This window comes from Anas acuta, chromosome 4, assembly GCF_963932015.1.
Source record: "Anas acuta chromosome 4, bAnaAcu1.1, whole genome shotgun sequence".
NCBI lineage: Eukaryota > Metazoa > Chordata > Aves > Anseriformes > Anatidae > Anas > Anas acuta.
Window position 1 is genome coordinate 39,834,392 of NC_088982.1, and position 23,857 is coordinate 39,858,248.

The 23,857-nt window shown below is 44.7% G+C and overlaps 1 protein-coding gene across 12 annotated transcripts in view; it reads right to left on the reverse strand.

Annotated features, from left to right (window-relative positions):
• MAML3 (mastermind like transcriptional coactivator 3) overlaps nucleotides 1–23,857 on the reverse strand; it is a 253,638-nt gene that overhangs the window by 47,483 nt on the left and 182,298 nt on the right. For all 12 annotated transcript variants that reach the window (XM_068680779.1, XM_068680774.1, XM_068680775.1 and 9 more), the window contains one exon: nucleotides 18,338–19,831. In XM_068680779.1, coding sequence (XP_068536880.1) covers nucleotides 18,338–19,636 — 1,299 coding nt within the window. In that variant the 5' untranslated portion in view covers nucleotides 19,637–19,831. The remainder of the gene's footprint in view (nucleotides 1–18,337; nucleotides 19,832–23,857) is intronic.

Sequence of the window (23,857 nt, forward strand, 5' to 3'; positions counted from 1 at the left end):
CCAGGCAAGCATTCTGGGTGAGCAGTGATTTGCCTCTGCCTTTAGGACCTGTGTCTTCAAATTTATTGCCCATGCAAAAGTCCAAAGATAGGCTACACACCCCTGGCTCCCTCAAGGAGGAGGGAGGCATCTGTTCACAAGGGCTGCCTGTACCCGAGCCACAGGTCAGCTCCTGCATGCAGCTGGAGCAGGGAAACCAAATCCCCCACAGGATGCAGTTCCACATGGGCGACTGCCATATGTGGTGACTGCTGACAGGTGGCCTGAAACTTTGGGGTTTGTTCCACGTTGTGACTCCTTCCTCAGGCTTCGATACTGCTGGATGCAGCCTTGGAGGCTGTGCCTTGCGGGGGCAGCATGAGATTTACCCGGGGGTGACGAGCCTCTCCTCTCCTCTCCCCATCTCTTCAGGATATTTATGCAGGATTATTATTATTTTTTTTTTAAACAGATCGCTTGCAATTGATACAGGAGAAAGTAGAGGTCACAGGAAGAGTAAAGACACATAATCTAATTTTCATTTTGCCCATTAATCATGCCCAATTTCAGCCAGCCATTTAACAAGGTGGAATTCGAATGCGATCTCTCCACAGATGAGGGGAAATTCACTCTAATTCCTGCTGCTGCTCTCTTCTGCCGATCAGACCACACAGAGCAGCCTCTCCTTACACTGAAAAGTGGAATCCCTGTATCCAAGAAAGCCTACACTCTCCCAAAATCTTTAAGCTAAATTTAAAGCTGTCCAGCTCAAGCTGTTGTTGCTTTGTTTGTGGGGACAGTGTTTTGTTTTTTTATGTGGGGTGGATTGATGCAAGCCCAAGAGGAAACTCTGTATTTCAATCCATTTTGATATGAAGTTGCCAATAATGCTACGTTTGAGAATATCCTAGCTCACAAATAAGAAAGCCTAGAAATTCCCTGTGTCTGTAGAAATATACATTTGAAGACACCTCCTACATGCTCTCAGCTGTTTACCAGTCTCCCAGCTTGTCAGGACCAAATTTCCTCTTTCCTAAAGCAAGATGATTCTGGAAGTGAAAAAGACATGCAATCATCACGGGTAAGGCCAAGGAGATTGGAGGCATCACGCCTTGGACATCCACAGATGAGGCAGCAAAAGGCATCTTCCTCCTCAGGTAGGGTTTGATGAGTACTGCAGTATTTGCCACCTCAGATGGATTCTAGTCCTTGGCTCATTTATCTATCTCATTTTCTTTTAGTTCTTTGCAAAAATTAGCCAGTGTGGAGAGGAAGGAGTCTAAGATTTAAGAATGAGCCAAAGCAGCTGCATTGGAAATGAGGGCTATGAAATCAAAAGGGTCTATAGCAAGACACACATCTCCATGATCACCTATTTGCTCAACCAGAGGGGAACTGACTTCCACTCCTCATCGGTATGAGAATAATGGAGAACACAGGAATTTTGTAAGGTTTCCACGTCATCTGAGCATGCCTCGGTCTCCCCTCCATTTGCTGTGCTTTTGTCAGGCAGAGTAAAGGAGCAAACGCTTAGCCAGGGCTGAGAGGCAGGAGGCCAAGGACATGCACTAACCTGGAGGAAAACCTCCAAACCAAAGAGGGGCCATGCCTGAGAAATTCAGAAGGGTCCCAAGCAGTTCTACTCTGTGACTGACAACACACTGCTAAGACAGCACTGCTACTCAGGAGCCTTCCTGCCCTACTCAGATGACCAAAAAGTGCTGATCTGTTCCAGGAAAAAAAAAACAAAACCAACCATCTTCTCCAGCTGCAACCCTCTGCTGGTTGCCAGTCTTTCTCTAAAAAGTTACACCCTCGTTTCCGAGCACATCTAGCTTTCTCTAGTAAGAGCAGTGATTTGAGCCGAAGTGCCATGGTTCCTGGGTCTCATCTTGAAGACCCCAGGGGCACAGGAATTTTCCAACACGCCAGTGCTACATCAGGTCCTGACGCAGACTGTGGAGAGGCAGCATCGGGAGCAACAGCCCCTTTGGCACAACTGTGAGAGAAACAAGGTGAAGAGTAGGTGAAACGAAACATTTATTATGTTTCTTGTTTTTTTTTCCCCCTCCCTCCATATTCTGAATTTGGCACTGATAATCTCGGAGGCTAACAGACAGTGTCTGTGAGACCCGAAATATGAGAAGAGCAGCAGGGATTATATTTATCTGTCGGTGCTTCTGATGAGACTGGCCATGAAGATTCCTTAAGCAAACCGAACGCCCGCTGAAGGTCTTCACAAAATAATATCTTCAAGTGATGTAGACCCTGTTTATGAGACGTTATCTTTACATATAAACTCTCCTTGTGGACAAAGCTCAGATGCCGTTGTTGCCACTGCGAATTTGGACTAGATTTAAGAAAGCTGTGTTTTAGGAAAAATCTCGTACAGTGTTTGGAATGGGGATGGAGTTAAATAACACAGCGATAGTGGAGTTTCCAGAAACTGGCCTACCGGGAAATGGTAAAAATATGTAGATATCCAAGTGTCTGATCGGTGCAACAGGAATATGGTCTTGTTTTTGTAGCAAGGAGCAAAAGCTCCAGGCACTGCAGCAGCCGTACCTGCCTGCTCGGGCTAAGGTAGGAATAAAGCTGCCCCAAAGCACGCCCTCTGCACACAGCATCAGGCAGCCAGCAGTGACCATGCAGTGGAAGGCGAGGCAGCACACACCACCCCGTGCATTGTCCCTTCAGCATCAGCTGATGCTGGGGAGAGGAGAGCGCTCTTGTCTAGCCAGGTTTTGGAAGAGAAAAGTGATGGACGCGCAGAGAAACATTTTTTAAAAGATGAAATGAGATTAGGGCACCAACCTGCGCTTTCTGTAGGATTTGGGGCATCACTGCCCTTTTAAAAACTTCCCTTGGAGAACACGGTAAGTAGTGTGCACTGAGGTGCTGTACCTAGGGCCCAGAGAAGGGGACGAGAACAGATGGATTGGCTCCGCTCTTACGACTCTATTAACATTAATTTTTAGCACTCCCACCAGAAGTACTGTGAAGTACTGTCGAAGACCTTCTTCGACATGAACATCGATAAACAATTACATACAGCAATTAAAAGACTTTTCACAACGCCATTACTGAGCAACCTGTCCATATTACAAACAGCTTTATCAGGAGCTGAAACAAAACACATTTCACAAAGAAGAACCTGTGCAGGGATCAGAAGGGCAGGGCAAGTATCATGTCGTGTTTTTTGTTCACGTGCTTGATCCAAAAGAAGCAACAGAGAGCTAAAATCTTGGCTGTTCAGTCTGATTTCTGCTTAGTGTGTGTGTTTAGTGAATTGGATATTGCAAGGAACCCTAGGGTGTGCAACGCCTTCTCTGCTAATACACTTCTATATTCTGACAGGGATTCTCAACTACATGAAATAATCCTCTTCAATGTACAATAGAAGCTCCCAGTCCCTGAGTTTCCAACTGTTAGTGATCGATCACTTGCAACAAATATGATGTGGCTACTCTGCTAGCAGCCTGGATTTTAAATATTCACGATGGCTGTTTGCCTGTGTGTGCAGAAATGGCCACCTCGGCGCTCCTGCTTCCAGCGACAATGTCAAAAACAAGAGGGGATGGTATAAGTGGACTCTTTCCTGCTTGAATATTTCAATGAGTTTCATCTTTTCCCCCCTCACACATTATTCCAAGTAAGAGAATGCAACTCTACATACAGAGGAAAAAAAAAAAAAAAGCAGCAGATTACGCAAAACAAAAGCAGAGAAAGAAAGAATTTTTTTAACAACACAATTCGAATGCAAAATGCAAAGAGAAACAACAAGAAACACTACAACTCATTTCTAAAAGAAGGAATAAAACCCAAATTCTTTCAAAAACTTACATTAAAAAAATAAAAAATCTGATGTGTGCCTTTTACGTAGATAAAAGAGTTCACCTTTGGAGTGACTGAGATACCTTAATTTTGTCATAATCTTAATTTTGTAGATGAAGTTCAGATACTATGGGGACAAGTTCTTTAGACGTCATTGTATATGCAATAGAAAAAAGTAGGAGGGAGCCCCATTCCTGACCACTGATCATCCAATACAAAACACGTGCATATGCTTAAGAATAACGACAAGATATTCTTCAGACCCTTGTCCACCTTCTGCAACTGAGCCAGGAGATTTCCATCCAAAATAAGCACTTTTTTGTTGTTCTTAAACCGTATGTTGCTTTTAGACAGCGATATGTGCTTTTTCTGTACCCAAATCCTTCCTTTGTAGTACAATAAAAGTAAATATAAAAAGAAATATTATAAATATGCTCAAAATATCTTTTTTGTTGACACTTGTTACAACCAGGATTGTCTTGCCTTGTAAAAGAATCAACCCTACCCAAATGCCACCAAGACATCCAAAACTGCACCCCCAAAAATGACGGTCCTATCCAAGGGATTTGTGTGTCCATTCTTCCAAGCACTGATACCAATATTGAGTACATGTGAAGATGTGACCTACTTTCTTTCCGAAAATGACTAAGAAAGATCACACTGATAAATATCTTCTAAAACCTGAAGAAAGAGGGAAAAAACAAAATTACATGCAGTGGGGCTGAGAGGTGAGCTGGGGGCAAGGTAGAGGCAGTTGGTGAGAAAATGCAAAAAAAACTTTGGTTTTTATTACTGCCTGACTGCAAGTTGGTGTTTTGAAGGAGGGCACAGCATTTATGTAACAAGCGGTTCGCTCACTTGCTGCCAAGCCATGCCTGCGTGCTACTAGGCAGGGAAATAATTATGTCACATGCTTCTCCCTGGAAGACAAATGTGCCTTTGCACTGCGCTCGACCCCATGAAATGGTCCCGCACAGCTCCTAGTGGACTCACACCTTATCCCTGAGCCCACCCAACCGCCCCAGCCTCGCTCGATGTGCTCGGTTCCCCGCTCAGACCCGTGGGTCTGATTTTCCTGCACAAGCTAGGGCAGGATCTCGCTGCTGCCAAGGCTGCAAGCCCCAAACGCAGCATGAGGAAGAAGCAAACTGCCCTGTTTGCAGAGCTAAGGCAAGCTCCACATGCTAATTCTCCGCTAAGCCAAAGCATGGGGCTTTGATTTCCTAACCTCAGGATGTTATCTGGCTCCAGTATAGGATTACCATTAGCTCTGTACGTCTGTCCTTACAGCAGGGTCACTGTCATGCCATATGCCACTTGGACAACCTTTATTCTTTCTAGATTTTTTTTTTTTTTTTGTAAATCACAGTGTTCATCTGGAAAGGCTTGGATTCCCTTGGCTTTCAAAATCTGCTTTGCATTGCTAACGCATGGGGCTGTAGGCAAAGTTGCATTAGAGAGACGGGCAAAGACAGAAAGATACACTACAAACCTGTTAAGATATAAAATGTCTTCGGGGTGCTCTTCTCTTAAATATTAACAAAAAAACAGAGGAGGTTTATTCAACATCCATTTACCAAACAAAAGACCCAGCTCTTTTCTGACGTGACTTCTGCAAAACTTCAGCGAGTGTGCCTGAGATGCAGCAGTGTAAGCAGAGAGAAGCAGACCTTGAGGAGCACGGCGGGCTCTGCAGGGAAGTCAGAGCAGGGCGGACAATCACAGTGTTAGGGCCCACAAGGTGTCCCTGTAGGTTGGTACAGCAGGAAAAAGCTCCCGCGAAAGTCACGGACAATTAATTCTGCCTCTCTCCCCTCCAGTGCTGCGGTACGAGGAAGGGTCATCAGTCTCCAAATTGTCACGCTCTCAGCAGAGCAACAAAAGAAGGAGATCAGGAATCCGAAGGAAGGACTGAAATGGCTGTCCCATGATTGATGGCTGGCCTTCTGGGGCATGAAAAGGGGTTTATACTCTTACAGTACCTTTCATCCCAGAAGAACCCGAGCAGCTTTCTGAACGATACACCGATCTTACATGAAGTCCTCTGAAGGAAGGCAGAGAACGCAGCCAGTGAGGACTGATATGGTTCTTCCCCACACCCGGACGAGCAACCCAGCCCAAGCAGCTGATCAGGAGCTGTCTGATGACACCCCCCAAAAAACGACTTTTTGGTTCACAAAATGTAAAACTCCTAGCATGAAGGGTGGCAAGGAAAAAAGGTTGATGACTCGGTCAATGACCACCAAAAGAGAAAAGCATGAAAAAAGGCCATCGTGGCCTGCTTCAAAAATCAAACCACACACGAGAAGCAGGTGGAAACTCTCCACAGCCAGTCAGAGAAAATGAGCAAGAACAACAGCGTTGCATTGAAACTGCAAGGGGGATCCAGGGCACTTTCCTTCTGCAGCTGAAGGCAACAGGTCTGTTTCCATCAGCTGAAGAACAAGCAAGGTGCAGCAGAACACAGCGTTTGGACTCAAGATGAAGACGCCAAGGCAAAGAGCCCATCTCTCAGAAAACCCCCACGGCTCCAGGCCTCACACCCACACTGCACGGGCCACCTCGGGTAAATGCCCAGCTGAGCATCGGCTGCTTGAAACCACTCTCAAGAGCTCATCTCCCCGAGCCTCCTGGATTTCCCTGTCTCCCCCCAGCCTGGTACTGAGAGGTCTTTTCCGGCCTCAATGATCCTATGGCCCGGGTACGGCCGCGCACTTCTCCATGCAGGGAGGGTAGGACACAAACGGCAGAGGCAGAGACTACCAGTTGACCTCGTTGCCAGATAAAATCCATTATGCGTGATTAAAACTTAACAAAACGCAATCACATTAAAAATGACTCTCATGAAGTGCACCATGATTTACTGACTAAATGAATGAGAAATTTATCTGGATAAAATAGTGCCAGCCCTCCTGCATTGGCAAGGCATGATAAATTGCTGATTGTGAGGGGATCGGCGCTTGCTGTTGGATGACACGCACGCATTGATTGTCCCTAACAGCGCTAATTAGCATAATGGCATCTCCTCATGGATTACAGAAAGTTTCTTCTTAGCAAGCAAAAATTATTTCAGGCCTTCAGGTCCCAAACTGCAGGGCGTAAAGATGGAAAGAAAGGATTTACAAGCTGCCTCGCTGGCCTTTATCATGCAGATGAAAGGTCCAGCCCACTGGATCTCACTTAATCTCGAAGAGATGGGAACAACATTCAAGGGAGCTCTGGCATTGTGCTATTAAGCCATGATCACAGTGGGCTGTTTTTTCGCGTAGCAGTGATCTAATTTTGTGAGGCCAAAAAAGCCTTTGAAAAAGAAGAATCTAATCCTCAAGAACTAGAAGAAAACCCACCCCCTTTCCCCAGTTTCATTACCACACAGGGGGCAGGCCGTGCAAGCCCTGGGGAAGCGCCCCCATTGACGGGGGCTGTGGAGGTGAGGAAGCTCTTGCCAAGTTGAAAAGGCAGCACATGGTCTATTAACAGGAAAATAAAAGGGGTGCAAGAGGTAAAGAAAAGGAAGGCGAGAGAGAGGCCATGTGACTCTCAATTAATTGAAAATCGATCGCACTAACCTGCATTTTTGGCTTTGAAAAAATCTGCGAGGTGATAAAAGACCGCCTTAAAAACAACACGGTGCCCCACGGCTCTGCCTCCTCAGCAGGACCTGGATTTCAGGGCTGCTTAGGAGGATTTTCCAAATGGCCACGCTTCATCCAGAGGAACGTGCTCCTCATGAGCGTGAACAAACCGGCTCATTTGTCGACATCAGTGCTTTGCATTTTGTTGACACAGCACGCTGTGCCCAGAGCAGGGGTCCTGAGCGCGAGGAGAGGAAAGTAGAGCCCTAACCTGCAATGCTGGAGCCCGCACAAAGGTCATGGTCACGGTGCCAGGAGCTCTCTTGAGGTCTCCCGACGTTCCTGCAAACTGTGAGCCTGTCTGTAGGTGACACCTGTGTCCCTTCAGCAGTACCCTCGCAGCCCACCCTGTATGCAACCAGAGTCAGGGACTGTGCCAAGGACGCCACCCCCCTGCAAACGAGGTGCAGGAACTGGGTGAGAGCAAACAAACTTCTGCTTCAGCAGACCCAGAGACCTCTCTCATCTCTGAAATCTCCAGGTGAAATTCAGAGCCTCCTCTGCCCGAGGCCTGCAGGCTGCCCGGTACCATCCTGCACACCTGCCTCTGGCCTAATGACCCCTACGTGGTAACATGAGGCAGGTAAATACCACCCAAAAAACCCCACGTACAGTAAATTTCACTATATATCCATATAGCATGTTAGGTACTTTGTGACATACATATTGAAAAGGTCTTGAAAGGCCTTAAATATTTCTGTTTTACACATCACTTTGTGGGAGCACTGAAGCTATCCTCAAACGATGAGAACAGTTTCACGCCACGAGAAGGGCGGGAGAAGGTATCATTAACACAGCTTAAAAGTCACAACAAAAATCACTTGAAATTACTTTTCCATCTATAAGAATATCAAGGCTTATAAAACTAATTTACTGCCAGGAACAAAACCTCAGGGTGTGGGAAACTGCCTGCCACTAGCAATGCAACAATAGAAAACTCCTACACACATTTTTTGCTTGTTTTAGCCATCTACAATAAGGGTATGCTACAAGCAACCTTAATCCAGCAGGGCTGCTCCATAGCTTTGAACGCTGAAGTCCTGGTCGAGATGGATTAGTGGGCAGACTGAAGGTGGAGCGGCCAGATTTATCACAGGGACGGTGCCACCACATTAGCGAGATTATATCGAAGATCCCCCAGTCCTTCATCTGTCTCATGACTGGTTAAAAAAACATTTAATATGACAACAAATATTTCATCCTATTTCCATCAGCCAGAGGTACACAGGCCACACAAAGCCACGGTGTCTTCAGCGATTTCCTGCACGCTGTGACAATACCAAAACCCAGCCCCGTGCTATTAAGCAGACAAGAAGGGGAGGCAGAGAAGCAGAAGCTGAATGAGGGGAAACAGAGGGCAAGCTTGAGGGGGGAGGTTAGAGGGAGAGAGAGAAAAATGGCTCGTGGAGTAGCAGGGGGAGAGAAAAGGAGCAAACGTAATGTAGGGCAGATCTTAAAAAGAACTGCCGGACTTAGAGGGAGAGAAGCACACACTGGAAAAATAATTCCCTAGACCATGCCTATTGGGCAATCTCATGAATTTTCCTTTCTCTAGGCAATACTATGCACCAAAAGCAATTTAAAATGCAGATTCTTTTGAGAAGGTTAACTCTCAAGCCTGTAAGGAAAGTCACATCGGATGAGGAGGTATCTTCTCAGGGCAGACCCTAAATGCTTTCTAGGCCGACCCTTTGAAAATTGTTTCTTTTTCTTTTTCCTTCTTTTCTTTATTTCCCCCTCAATTTCTCCAAACAGCATAAGGCAACAAACGGCAGGTTACAGGTATGCCTCTATTTTTAACAAACAGAGCTTTTAGCTAGCGGGGAGGAACTTGGCAGAGCAGGTTTTACAGCAGGCTGCTAGCATGAGCAGCCAACGACTGAGATTCTGGAGCGAGGAGTAGACTTTAATATTGCACAAGTGTGAAACAGAAGTGAAAAAGAGCGAGGTAAAACATTAAAACATGATTTTGTGACAGTGCTGCTGGACGTGGGCTTGCCTTCTTACCAGATACTTGACCTTGCCTCGGCAGCTCCCACTCTCACCGCAGAGTAAGAGCTGCTAACAAGCTCCCACCGGGTGTAAATGAGCAAGCCACCTGTTGGCACGAGGTGTTGACACAGGATGGGTGCTTTCTTCACGAGGTGTAAGATAGGCTTGCAGGCTGATACACGCAAAGTGTTCCTCACACACAGGGGAAGCAGCTAAGCAAGGGCAGGAGGGCCCAGGAATACATGCATGCAAGCACGAGGCGAGGACGAGGAACCGAGGAGCCAACAGACCGGCTTCTCTCCATAGTAACAAAGTTGGCTGTCCCGGACTTACTGCTAAGCTGCTGAACAATAACAGAGCAAGGGCAGGTTTCCCACTGCCCATGAGGAATGAAATCTTTGCTGAGAGCGCAGAAGCCGCATTCTTTAGCAAATGAGATGCATCAGCTGGGATTTGGCAGAACCTCCTGAACGCAGGCCTCCAAAGCTGCGCTCTTAACCACTTACTGGGGCTATCTTTCAAGAGGTATTACACAATTTCGGACTGCTAACAGGCTGAAAGCCATGAACTGCAGTAAACAAAGATGAGTGACAATGAGCCACCAAAGCTCAGCCGATTACTTTTCTTCTGAAAAGTATTATTTGGACCTAAGCTCCTGGCTGGAACATTAATCGGTATTTACTGATGTCCTCCTCCTCAGGCAAAAGAGCTGAACTGCATTCATGTGTTTGGATAAACAGCCTGTTTCAGCATCGCTGGGAACACTTAAGGAGCCCGGGGATTATGATACAGCAGGGAATTCGCTCTTTCTGGCAGTGCTCAGCCTCCCGTACGATATCTGTATGTTTTAGCTCCTCTTCCTGCATCCTTTTTCATCTCCTGCCACTTCTTGCAGCTTCCAGGGTAGCGCAGATAGCTGCGGACAACTTCAGTTGTGGCATTTCTGGTATTCTGAGCACTTCACCGTGTTACCCAAAACGAAGCTGTCAGTGTGTGTAATCGGGAGGGATGGCAGTGGTGTCATCCCCTGCTCCCCATCTGGCCCGATGCTCAGCCTCGGGAGCTCCCCAGCCCTCCTCTCAGCGCCTCTCCCAAGAGCAGAGCTACGGGCAGAGGGAAGGAGCCTACATGGCATGGAAAAAAACAAGGCAGGCTGAAACGTGGAAAAAAAAAAAAAAAAGAACAGGATGGAGCTTGTTTTTAAGGTAACCACAATCTATTAATAGTTCCAAATAGGCTTTTTAATTACAGGATACCCTGTACCCTCTGAACCCTTATTGATCCATCGTCTGATAAACAGTTTTGCTTGCTGCAAGCTCCTTAAGAGGCAGACATTGCCTCAGGGTCAGGCTGCAGGGACTGGGTCCCTGAAAAAAAAGCAGGCTGGGGGCTGGGAGACCACCACTGTCTGTGGCAGAAAAACCAAAGGAAACGCACGTGGCAGAGTCCTCCCATCCCTGCAGCAAAGGGAGCGAGGGGACGGTACTGCGTACTCGAGAGCCATTCTGGTCGGAAGAATCTCTCTGTGTGCAAAGTGAGCCTCTTCTTCTGATGCTAATAAAAAATTTACAAGTTTGCTTGGAATAAAAGCTCGGTTCATATAGACCCCTACTGTGGGACGGAGATGGAAAAAGAGATGGAAAGAGAAAGAAAGAGAGTTAATTTTAAATCCAGTTTCCAGTTTTCTTTACAAAGGCTGGGAAAGGCGAGAGCAATATACTTACACTGAAGAACAAGCTCCAGACTATCTGGAAGAGGCTTTCCTATAGCAAAGGACTTCCCTAACAGTTTGTTCCCTGCCAGACAGCGGAGTCCAGAGGCAGTTCTGAATTTAACAAAGCTGAGAGACACAAAATGACCCTCAGGTGTGGAAGCATGGGTCGGGGTGGAAATGCAGGCTGAAGGCGGTGCAGGTAACCCCTTACAATCAGCACAGCGAGCTCTAAGTGCCCAGCATCACCGATGTAAGGCTCACTGCCACGTGCCTAATGAAGACTAATCACTTTGTTATTTATAAATGCATCTTTAAAAATGGTAGCGGGGAAAAAAAAAAAAAAAAGACACTTTAAATGGATCTTCTGTGGAAAGATGGTATGTTTGGGTACCTTCAGAGCCCAAACCCAACAGCCAAAGCAGGCAGAAGGCCATTGTGAAGCACAGCACAGGGTGTTTGCTGCTGCTCACGGCTGGCTTATTCACAAGGTATCGCTCTCCTGAATCGCCTGCTGCACAGGAAATGGGCGGACAGCTGCAAACGGCCCCTGGCCTTCCAGCAAAGCCCTTTCTATTCCCAAATTAGTGCCGAGGCTTGTCTGCCTGCCACCACTGGCAAGGGAAAGCCAGCCACCCACCTCGGCAGCGGTTAGCATGAGAAGGGAAGGTGAGATCTTCCTCGTGCTCCTGGCATGGGGACGACGTGGAGGCCTCCCTAGAGCCGCGGCTGTGCTGTTACATCTGGCCAGGAGCTGGTGATGATTTTATTACTCCTGTTAGCTGCAATGTCTAATAAAGCCAGTACACACAGAAACGCGTGCACGGCTTCCTTGTTGGTGGCAGATGAAGCCGTTTATAAACACGCTCTTTGTGCCGAGCAATTACTTCACCCGCGTCCTCGCCGCCGACAGCCGCTTGGAACCAATGTGATTCGTTCCTGCGAGGTGTCTTTTCTAAAAGGGCTGCGTGACACGTGCTAGAAATACAAACATGGCTGAGGAGAAGCTTCCAGGAAAGAGGTTTACACTGGTGGATCGTGGGGGAGGACAAAAAGAGCAGGAGAGGCAGACAAGGGGTGGACAAGAGATGGACACCATCACCTTAGCTGTCCGGCTGGGCAGCATGAGAACAGGGGACACTGAACCAAGGGTAAGGAAAATCCTAAGTATTACATTACCTTGCAATGTTACTGTAAGATTTGACATATTTTTCCTTTAAGTTTCACTTCCTTGAGTCAAGGTGGTATAGGAGAATCAAAGCTTTACTTTAAAAAGTGTATCTGTCCTGTATGGGTAAAGAACGGTAGGAAAACAAGGATCCTAACAGTTTGGAAATCTGGAGGACTATTGCTCCAACCACCCTCAATATGTATTACTAGAAAGAGCCCACGATTTTAAAGCAATTTTACAATTTCTGAGTAGTTAGTACCAGCAGTGTTATAGGGCACAAACCGACTTTTTAGAGACATTTGGATTTATATATTCATGAAAGTAAACATAGGAACACAGACTCCTCTAAAATAAAGGTCTAGTAAATATTTCTGAGATGTTGAGAAGCTAGCTGGCAAACCTGGGAATTACGGAAGGAAAATAAAAATAAATGAACAAAAAGTACTCTGTAAGTCTAGCCTCCAGGAAAATGTAAAGCTAGGGACCGTCACAGTCTTAGAGAAATGACACAAGGACAAATATTGTTTAACTGAAAGTAGACACTTCTGTATTGTTTAACACTAAGCAGATAACATGACCTGCCCAGGATGGAAACCTTAGACTCTGGATAAAAGAGATGAAGAATTAGAGAGGCTTGTGAACAGTTAGAAATGGATGGTGGCTGGTATTGCTGAAAGCATGTGGAATGGGTTACAAGACTGGAAAACTTAAATGGATGATGACAACTTGCACTCTAAGAAAAAGTAGCAAAAAAGAAGCAGGAAGGGGTAGCATTTTAAGTAAAAATAATACTGGCTATGGATGTTTCGAAATCAGCATGCTTTGAGATTACAGTTGTAGCTAATGAAACTTCAGGAGTGTTGGTTGGCACGTGTTGTGTCGCCAGACTTACAGGCCTAGCTGAACAACAGAGCAAACTGCTCTTTATGCTGCAATCCAGACTGTGTAGGGATAAGTAATATGCTATTCTGGTGACTCCAAAGTAGAGGATATCAAATATGCTCCTTGTACAGTCAGAAATAGACAATTTCTGCTTCTAGAAGTAAGGTAGGACAACTTATTTATGGACAAGAATAACTCACGCTCTCAGTCTTTGTGAAACTAGACCAGAAGCCAATCACACAGCAACGTATTTTAACAAATCTTGGAAAAATGTAGAAATTTCTAAGAATTGAAGACTTGCCGCTACAATTGCGATATTCAAAATGAGGAAAAGGTTGCTTATTCTGACACATCTCCAGCAAAACAATGCAACAATTTCTTTCAGCTCTCTATCAGAAGTGACTCAGAGGATAAAACAGGAATACCGGTCAGCATGGTTTCAGAAAAGTAGGTTTCACAACAAAGAGCCATGGCTTTCTTACGGTAAGATTATTTATCCAGTTGGGACATGGTAGCAGTGCAGTTATCCTGTGATTTTACAAGGCTTAGACTAGAGAAGAACTTGGTATTAGAGAAAAACAGTAGGTATATGGAATGAACAAACGGTGTATTGGGTTAAAAAGTACATACACACAGGTTCTGAAAGATAGTTAACGAGGAAATATCAGCAAGCTAAAAGGTTTTTTCTCTGTTTGTTTTTAGGATTGTGCTATGGAGATCTGATCTTAGCCAAATACTGTCCAATATTTGTTTCTTGTGATTTCTGCTAATATGACCTCCTTCCCAAGAAAATGGGCAGATGGTACTGGAAAGGGAAGTACTAGAAGGCCAGGCCAGTCTTTATAAATTGGCACTGCATTTGAACTCCAGTGCAAATCTTTTGAAGAAAATAATGTTTATAAGTCAAACACAGCAACGACAGGCATTCACTATGTCTCTGTAAGTTGTTCAGCAAGTGATCCTCAAAGTGTCAGTCATTATTTCCATTCCAGCTTGTTTCCCCCTAAAATCTAGTAAGATGGTTCCGTTTCTGCTACACTTTCATGCAGTGAATACGGATCTGTAGCCTTTCTTCTTTACTTTCAGGTAGGCTTTAAAAAAAAGGCAAATCCCAGAACATTAATCTTTTTTTCTCACTATCCCAAAGATAACCTTCAGGAAAGCATAAAATGTCTTTTACTATTCCAGCAAGAAACACACCTTTTCACTTGGAAAGGACGAAGACTATAACATTTCAGAAATGTTCTCTGGACACAGATCTCCCTTCATCCTTCACATGCAAAAACAGACTGAACAGATGACGCTTCTTCAATTTATAAGACTAAAACAAAAGACAGAAAAGAGAATTTGAAGGTAGCTCTTCCAGTATGGTGTCATTTCTCCTCTTCATTCACATCCCTCCAATTTCAAACAACATAACTAGTGGTTTCAATAAGAACGATAATTGCAGCATCCTCACAGTCGCATGCAGGCAAAGAGCTGCAGTCTAGTTTTATTTTTCTTACACCCACAGAGAATTCTGTTTTGTTTCGACCTCTCATTACTCTCCCTCCCTCACTTGGCTCCAAACATCAAATTCTCGCTCAGCCATTCAACATCTATTCCATTTGGCTGCTTTCTTCTCTTACCATTATGCATACATATTGAACAGCTGGAACCAAGAACAGGCACAATTAATGATTCTGAATTTTTCCAAAGAAAATGTTTTCACTTTTCCCCAGTTTGAAACTACTTTTGGTTTAAAAAAGAAAAAAAAAAAAAAGAAAAGGAAGAAAAAAAAAAAGACTACCATTAAACCTTACAAATACCTTCAAAAACTAAATGGAACAATTTAGGTTAAACAAAGGTCTAAATGTTTAGAGAGAAGGTTGTTTTAGGCTTGCTTTTATTTCTTAAATCACATACAAGTCTAAGAAAGCCCCTGTTGCACCTTGGTGTGAAACCAGTTCCTTTCACTACCACACAGGAAGCACCGAACAGCAGAAGACCTCAAGTCCTCAAATACCTTAGAAGTTTCCAGCCCCAGGAAAAATCTGTGCTTGATGTTTTATCCTGTAGCCCCAGCTAAGCAAGAATGCAGGAAGCACCCAGGATAAGGACGAGGCTAAGGGGCAACACTTGCTGCCTCCTCACAAGCTAATACCCAGTTCTAGGGCAGATCAGAGTTATGTGGGGCAGGGCTAGGAGTGGGGATTTCCAAGCACAAGCTTTTGCCAGCGAGGCTGCTCAGTGAGCACTCTGCCTGTCTGGCCACTCGCACCGACACCAAGCTAAATGGCTTCCTCTCCAGATGCCACCTTTCCTTACGAGAGCTTCTGGCTCAGCAACCCCAGGACACAAACCCCACCACCAGTCACTCACAGACACGTTCACAGGACAGCCACAGGCTAGTGACCTCCACAGCGTGTCCGCAAGCTGAGCTGACAAAATGGCGTCCCTCTGAAGCACGCTACATGATCGGAGCCATGGCTGACTAACATTACTGCTCATTAGCAGCAGAACGGCCAAAATGGATGCGAGTTTAATTAACGTATGTCGTGCATGTGTATGCAAACACACAACGCAGCCATGCTCGGATTTTGCGGACCACAGAAAATAAGACCAGGCGTTGTCTTTCACACGTGCCTCATGTTCCTAAATCACCTTTCGGGCCCTGAGCATGCCCCTGCAGCGGTCACCTGTCAGAAACACACAGTCAGTGCTAACCATACAACAGAATAGCTGGAACTTTTTTCCCCCTGGAATGCCATTTGTTAAATCCTCATGATTATTTAACACACACACTCTTTTGCAATTCTGTGTCAAAGACCAAAACTACAACAAAAGCAGAAACGATCAACTCACTGAGAGATACATTCCCCTTATGCTCAGAAATGTGTTTTAAACTGAAGGGTGCAATCTCCTTATTTTCTGTACATGATCTGGCAACTCTGACCGTCCACGTCCTGCAGCAAGTAGTAGGATCAGATAATCTGCATCCGTCTGGATTCAACGCAAGAATATCAGCACATCTTTTTGCCACCTTTGCAAAAACAATCAGTTTCTACCAAGCACATCTCGCAACAATAACGCATTCCAATTTTCCAGAGAAATGCTTTTTGGGGAAGCAGGAAGGGAAGGAATGAAGAAATACTTTATTAGTTAGAAATCCATTTTTTCAACTTTCCTCACCAAACAAAATCCCTTCTGGGTAGACAAGTGGGTTTCACAAGTAGTGAAGGGACCTTACTGTATCTACATAAAGCAAGAGGCTCCTTCATCCCTACTGGGTCATGAAATGTACACTGCACATATTATATAACAAAATGGGGTTTTGTCTTTTATTTCTTCTTTACGAGAAAGAGAAATGACTTAATATCTGGTCTTGGCTTTGGAAGAAAGTCTAGTTTTATCCAAACATCTCGCTTTTTCCTACATTAAAAAAAGGAACTGAGTGAGATTAGATATATGAAATCTCAACTTCCTGTTCACACTGGAGAACTGCAGCGAGATAGTAACATGAATTTCTCAACTTATGAAATGGAGGGGATGACATTAACTCTTTCACATAGGCAGTTCCTCCTCTCAACTGTTTGATGATCTTTGACTTCAACAGATTTAACAAAAACAAAGAAAAGAAACTATAAAGCATTAGACCGCCTGGCCAAACATTACATGCCTCTCAATTACAACCTGACAAATCTGTAGCTCAGATTACAGTGAGTTTTGTGTCATTATCACAGCATTTCTCTAGATAAGTCATCACAAAAGGAAGAGGCTTCAGACTGGCGATTTCTAAAGCAGCAGGCAAGCCGAATTAAAATAGAAATATGAACCTTTGAGCTGTCACAACACATCCTGAACCATAAACAGGAGGATTTTGCAATTCGTTTCAAATAATATGAGATGGCCTCTGACCTGGCAAAGCTCCTGCTCCTCCTATTGGTAGATTCCCAAACTATGGCCTGAAGAAACGACATTTTTTTCTGTACTTCTACATGCATTACAGCGTGAGTCACAGTTAAACCATGCTCAGAAGGAAGTACTCCTTGTAGGTGGCGTGGAAACAGCGGAATTTGTAAAATGATGTTACACTAAAACTATCAACCAACAACTCTATTAGCGTACTATTATATCCGAATTCCTGACATGTTTTGGTGGCACATAACTTCTGCGAAGGCATCACCTACTTTGTGAACTGATTATTAACTTTAATTCTTTCCTAAAAACCTTAAAACAACATTCAGAAGATTTATTCTCTAGCTTCTCCATTACACCAGCGTGCAGATCTTTACAGAGCCTGCTCAAGCAAGAATACCCAGATGACCTAGGTGGTGATAGGGCTGCCTGGTGTTACTATAACTATTATTCAAACCAATTATTAACTCATTCCAAACTATTCCACAAGCCTAGCAGCTGCTACACCAGAGGTCAGCATGGAATACAAGCCAGACAGATGCCATGTTAGCCTCTTGATGAATGTAAGTCAGAAGACTGTACAGATTCACAACATTATAATACTTGAGGTTGCTAAAGACTTCTTGAAAGTCCTGAAATAAATCATCTAATTTCAGGCATGGTTCAAGCACCACTAAAAGCATTCAGTTATGTTTACTTTTTCCAATGGAAACCAAAGACGTTCAGCACCCACAATGTCCTTCCTTTATTACCTGAACCAAAATGCCAAATACACTGTTTAAAAAAGGCTAGATCCTCACCCCAAGAGGAAGGGGCCAATTATTCCATCTTTGTGTTACAATGGTAGCTACACTGTGGAAGCTAAGCTATACAGTGGTTTGGGATCCAAAATCATCAAATCTTACATAACAAGAAAAGGAAACAAACTCCCCAAGGAGGTGAATAACTTCAGAACCAAAGCTTCCCAAAGTGGCCCTATGCACTCATCAGTAGAAGCACAGGGAAACAGTGCTGGTTCAGAAAAACGGTCATTTAACATTTCTTAAATATAACACAACATCATTTCAGTCATTTCATAAAATGATCAAGCTCCAATATCACATGAAAATCCAAGAAGCATCTGCAATGACATCCCATACTTTCCAACAGAAAGAAGACGAGGAGACCATACAAAGAGTTATTAAACCTTTGTATTCGACCGTTTTGGTTGTCTGCATATCGCATATTCACGCTTACCTGACCGAGGGAAGGAAGTGTTGCATATGCCATGGGCTGGTTCATCATTCCTTTCTGCTTCATGATGAGCATGCGTTTCTGCTCCTCGCTCAGGTGCGCCATCTGAGCTTGCATCTGGGGCTGCTGGGACTGCTGCTGCTGTATGTATGGCATCATGGGGTTCTTGCTGGGATTTGCCATCGGCGGGGTCATCCTCTGGCTCAGCTCAGCATTGAAGTGGGTCAGAGGTTTGGTGTTGCCATAAGAAAGCATACTGGGCTGTTTGCTTAAGGAGTTTGTGCCCAGGTTATTTGGCTGCTGATTGATCATATTCATGTGATTCTGAGGGAGGTAGTTATTAATTGTGGTCTTCTGTGGATTGTTTGCCATAGGAGGCACTATTGGGTTTTGGTTGTTAAAGGCTTGGGGATACATCATTGGACTATTTGGTTTGTCTGCACTGAAAGGTCCTCCATAGGGACTAGATGGAGGGCCGACAGGTGACCAGCTTGAGGCTTGATTTGGATGCTGCTGCTGCTGCTGCTTCTGCTGCATGAGCTTGGCCCTCTGCTGCTGCTGTGCAGCCATTTGCTTAAGCTGCTCAGCTGGAGACAAGTCTGCAGTTGGCATATTCACAGGCCCAGGCCCTGATCCTGCCACAGTTGCTCCTGCTGGGTTCATAAGATAGCCATTTCCAGACCGCGTCTGAGTTTGGCCTGGCGTGAGGGCCTGGTTGGGAGTTTGAGGTGATTGAACAACACAGTTTGCTGGTGAGCCCGCCTGGATTGGAGCTGGTGGAGCGCTGGATACGGAAGTTATACTAGAGGCTGTGGAAACATTTGAGAACGGAGGACCAGAAGACGAAGGCCTCACCTGGGGAGATCCCAGTGGAACATGAGCAAATGGGGAATGAGATGGATCACTTTTAACACTCGCACTCTCTTGAGTCTCTGTGGCAGGCCTGGGGAATTCTGGCTCCTTCTTCTCTTCGAAGTCTTCATTGAACAAATCCTGTATGTCGTCTTCCGGAACAGTGTTCGCTAGTTCATCTATTAGCTCCTGCCACTCCTGATCATTCAGATTAATGTCCGAGAAAAGCTTATTCTGATTTGAAAGAGATGTTTCTGAAGTGTCTATGCAGGTAGGGTCATCCAAAGGCTCTTGCTTTAGCTCCTTGTTCTGCAGGATATTAAAACCATCGTCTAGCTCATTGCAACCATTAACGGGGAGCTTTATCTCCGAAAGCCCGCCGTTTTTACCCAAGTCTTCTAGCCCACTACCGTGAGTTCCACTGTTCTGCAGGGGCAGGGACGCTTTCATGTCAAGCTGGTGAAGAGGAGAAACAGCAGGCAAAGGCAAATTATTAGGCAAGCTGTTGATTGCCTCGATGCCTGGTACATCCTTCCGTATCCGCTTGCTGGTTGGAGAAAAGCTGCCATCACAAACTCCATTCTGTTGCTCCCCATTGATGGGTGAACGTGCACCTTCCAACTTCCTTTTCACTGTCTCTTGAAGCTTAAAAGAAAAGAAGAGAAAAAAATATTAACCAGCTGCAGAGACAAAAAAATACTGCTGATGAGCTTTGTGACAGGTGCTTGTCACTCAGACGACTGCGAGACAGCAAGTTTTAAAAACTAATTAGGAAGTTTCTTTGATTTCATTTTTATGCCTTGATCAATTTGAGAAGACAGATGAAAACAAAACACCAACAAACCAACACCCAACCCCAAACCCCAACACACCCTGGCCTTGAACAGGAGAGCACAGGCCCACAGTCACAGAACTGTAAAACACGTCTGTACTCTCCAAACTACCCAAATTTTAGAGAACAAATCAAGCATTCCAACTTTTTGGTGCCTAATACAGTCGTGAAACTTTTGCTTTCACAAAACACTCAGTAATGTCTTCTGACGGTTTGACTCCTTAAAGGAGTCTCAAATTAGATGTATAGAAGAAATAAAGCACTAGAATTTACTATTTACTCTGATTTTTTTTTTTAATTTTGTAATTTATTTATTTATTTATTGAAAAATACCTGCAATACAACTGATTGACTACTTGTATTGAAACGTGTGTTGCTGACACTAAAATTTTTGGAGAAAATTCATTAACATCGTTTCATTTGATTAGCTCTCTGTTCTTTGGCTGCAAACATATTGAGAATCAGTTTTAAATGAGGAAAAAAAAATCTACTCTAAAAAATAGCAGGCAGTTTGCACGATGCTAACGCAATCAAATCACAAAAAAGGCCAGCAAAGAAGAGAAGCTAGGAGCTAACATACAAGACAAATAACTAATAGAAATGATAACAAAGCAAGGCAAGTCCCGGAAAGCAACCAAATTAGCTGTATGAATATTATAAAAAATAATGTGTTAATACAAGCTTTACTTTAGGTTAAAAGAACTCCAAAGCAACGTTACAGTCTTCTACCACACCAAAAGTTAAGTTCTCTGCTTATGTACCAGGCTAAAAAAAGCAGCCCTCTTTAGCTAAGGCAAAAAACAATAGTGGGGAGGAGAGGAAGCAAAGAGGTCATAGCTCTAGCGAGCTCCTTCAGGACACACTTGCATCCTTGATACTAGAACAATAGAGGACAAAAAAAAATGAGATTTTATCAATTTTTTAAAGTATTTTTACTGGTATGAAAATCCCAGACACTCAGCTCCCACCCCTGCCCTAACCTAGAGGTCCTCAACCTTCTTTCTTCCCACAACCCAGATCCCATTTATTTCTCCCATCCCAGAGAGCCAGCTCCCCCCCTTTCATCCCGTGAGTAGAACAGGCAAGCAAATCCCTATCTCATCATCTCATCCTCATTCAGAGGGGAGTCTGTGAGAAGGCTGCACCCTTCTCTTTCCTCTCGGTCCTGTGTGCACTGTTTGTGGTACGATGCAGAAGGACACAGCCTGTGCACACGTGGCTATGGTCCCAGCTGTGCACTTGAGGGATGCTAAGCCCTGTGCTGGTCCTCCGTACAGATGTGGCCTTCCTAACAAAGCCACCTCAGTCAGAAATGGTGCGAGCACACCAGGCTGCACAGCACGCAGCCGCACAGCCAGAGCCATCTCTTTCCCTTCTCTCCATCCCATGGGAACAGCAACCTCATAAGGCAATTACCACCCGTGGGCAGGCTGTGCCAGCTAACAGTGATGCAGAAGGTAAGGCAACACCCAAAGACTAGTGTGAAGGAGAAACATCAAATCCCACATGGGGGCTTATAATACAACTCTCACCTCCTCCATCCCCTCCCCTGAAGACCTGTGTTAAGCTGAACACCGCTGTGCAGCACTGCAGCTCCCTGCTGCTTTTTAACCAGCATCGCTGGCGTGCGGCAGAAAACTTCCACCAAGCCCCCGAGCTTGTTTTACTGAGCTGTGCCTGGCCCTGGCTCACACCCCGGGGACAAGGATAGGACAGTGTGGGTGTGGAGCAGTACCACTTCATGGACAGGAGAGCAGAGTTGCTTCCAAATTCCCTTTCTTCAGAACAAGGGAAGAAAAGCTGCCTTCAGGTGCAGGTGTGTGGTAATGCAGCTGGTATAATGGCTTACAATGGCATATCTAAGTGGGGTACCTTGTGGGCCTCTCACCCAATTAACAGTTCTCCACCGTCCTCACTCTGGTCCCAAGCAGTCTCATGAAGAAGGCGCTGTCCCTCTTTGCTTCCATGTCAGCAAAGCAGCCACTGAACGGCTGCTAAGTTCAGTGGCACGTATGCGCTAAAACAGGGTTCAAAGAAACGTCCAAAGCTTGGCCCCGAGACCATACTGGCAAAATGCTGAATGCTCATACCAAAGGACCTGGGACAGACTTCAGGACACAAAGAACAGTTCACACAAGAAAGAAAAACCTTCACTTGTCTTAATAACACACCAGGGATTAGTAAGAGTGGCTATTTCCTGAGAAATATTACAAAATTGACTCCGTGCATTTCACATTGGTTTGAAGGTATCCCTTACAAAATATGGGTGGGAGCGATATGTTTTCAGGTTTTATATCTTTTGTTAATTTATCCTGCATCCATCACCTTATTTGTACATGAATGTTTACCAAGAGAATCAGAACTATCTAGTGGCAAATAACCAGCCCTAAAAATACCAGCTCCTGAAGATTTAGTCATGCTCTGAAACTTGGATGTCCCCCTGTACAAATATACAAGGACTTTAGCAAAAGTAAAAGCAGGCTTAGTATATAAATATTAGTAACTGTGTTTATTATGTATTACAACAAGAAGCAGCTTCAAGATGGAAACTATTTTCCATCAAATATCAGACGTACAGAAATCTTGCCGTGTTGCAAACAAAAACAAAATGAACCCTATTTTTCTAAGCTTCTTGCTCCGCGTTGTTCTCCTTCAGATTTTTTTAGGATACTGGGGGCTAGCAAACACTAGAAAAATCTGATCTCTTTCTTCACCAAACAAGTGTAGGTAGGCAGAAACATAATAAACAGGGTTATTTGAAGGGAACATGCTGTAAACAAACTTTGCAGCTGGTGAAGCATCTTAGCTCCAGCATTTTGGAGGGGTCGGGGGCCTTAGCAATAGATGCATCTCTTTTAGGTACCACACAAATATTCTCAACTTATTTCAATGCATGTGTTCATTTTCATATCCTGATTTCACTCCTGACAACCATGTCAACTACTGGCTGGCTTGAATATCGTACGCTGAGCATACTCTGGCAAACAGCTTACTGCATCAGGATTGCAGTGTCTGGGAAAAAAATCCCAGCACTTCCCCTTCCCTCTGCAAAAATGAAACCTGAAGTAAAATATTCTCCTGTAAAGCGTCTTCCACTTCCTTCTAAGAAGTAGAATATGGCTCGTGCAAGTAATTGACAGCATGCATCGTGAAGATATTAGCAGCACCTTAGAGATCTGTGTCTAGGACAAGACTCTCAATGAATAAAATAAAATACAAATAAAATCCTTGCCAGGTTCATAGGCCTTTAGCCTTCTTTACACAAAATATTTGGCCGATGGAACCGCATTTCACAGCGGGTTTCTGTCCCAGAGCGGAAGACAGGGTGAAGCAGGACTGGCTGTTATTTATATGCCTTTGGAGAAACTCCTGTTGCAGAGCAGGAAAAGGTCAAACTTTAGTGTGTTGACTTGTTAAATGACTCGACTGGGGGGGGATGGAGGAGGACGGAGGCTGTGCACGCAAGCACACAGGCACACGTGGACCCAAAAGGTCTCATCTGACCTGTCCTGAAGTTTTGGGCAGAGTGGCTGGGCCATGCCACAGCATTCCCAACACGCAAACAGGGGAGCGGCGAGGCTGTCGGCAGAGCTTTCGTCTGCTGGGAGAAGCTGCTTCGCTTCATCCCACCAGCAGCAATTCATTTTTCAAAAGAAATTAGACCAAGGTGCTGTTGTTATAGCAACAGTCAGAGCCACTTACCCGGCCCCATCCCCCTGCTCACGCTGACTTCAGTGGGCAGCTATTTCAATTATGTATGGGGAGTGACCAGGACGGCGGCTGTTTAGTCCTTTTATTGCTCTTTCAAAAATTAAAAAAAAAAAAAAGAAGAAAGGGAA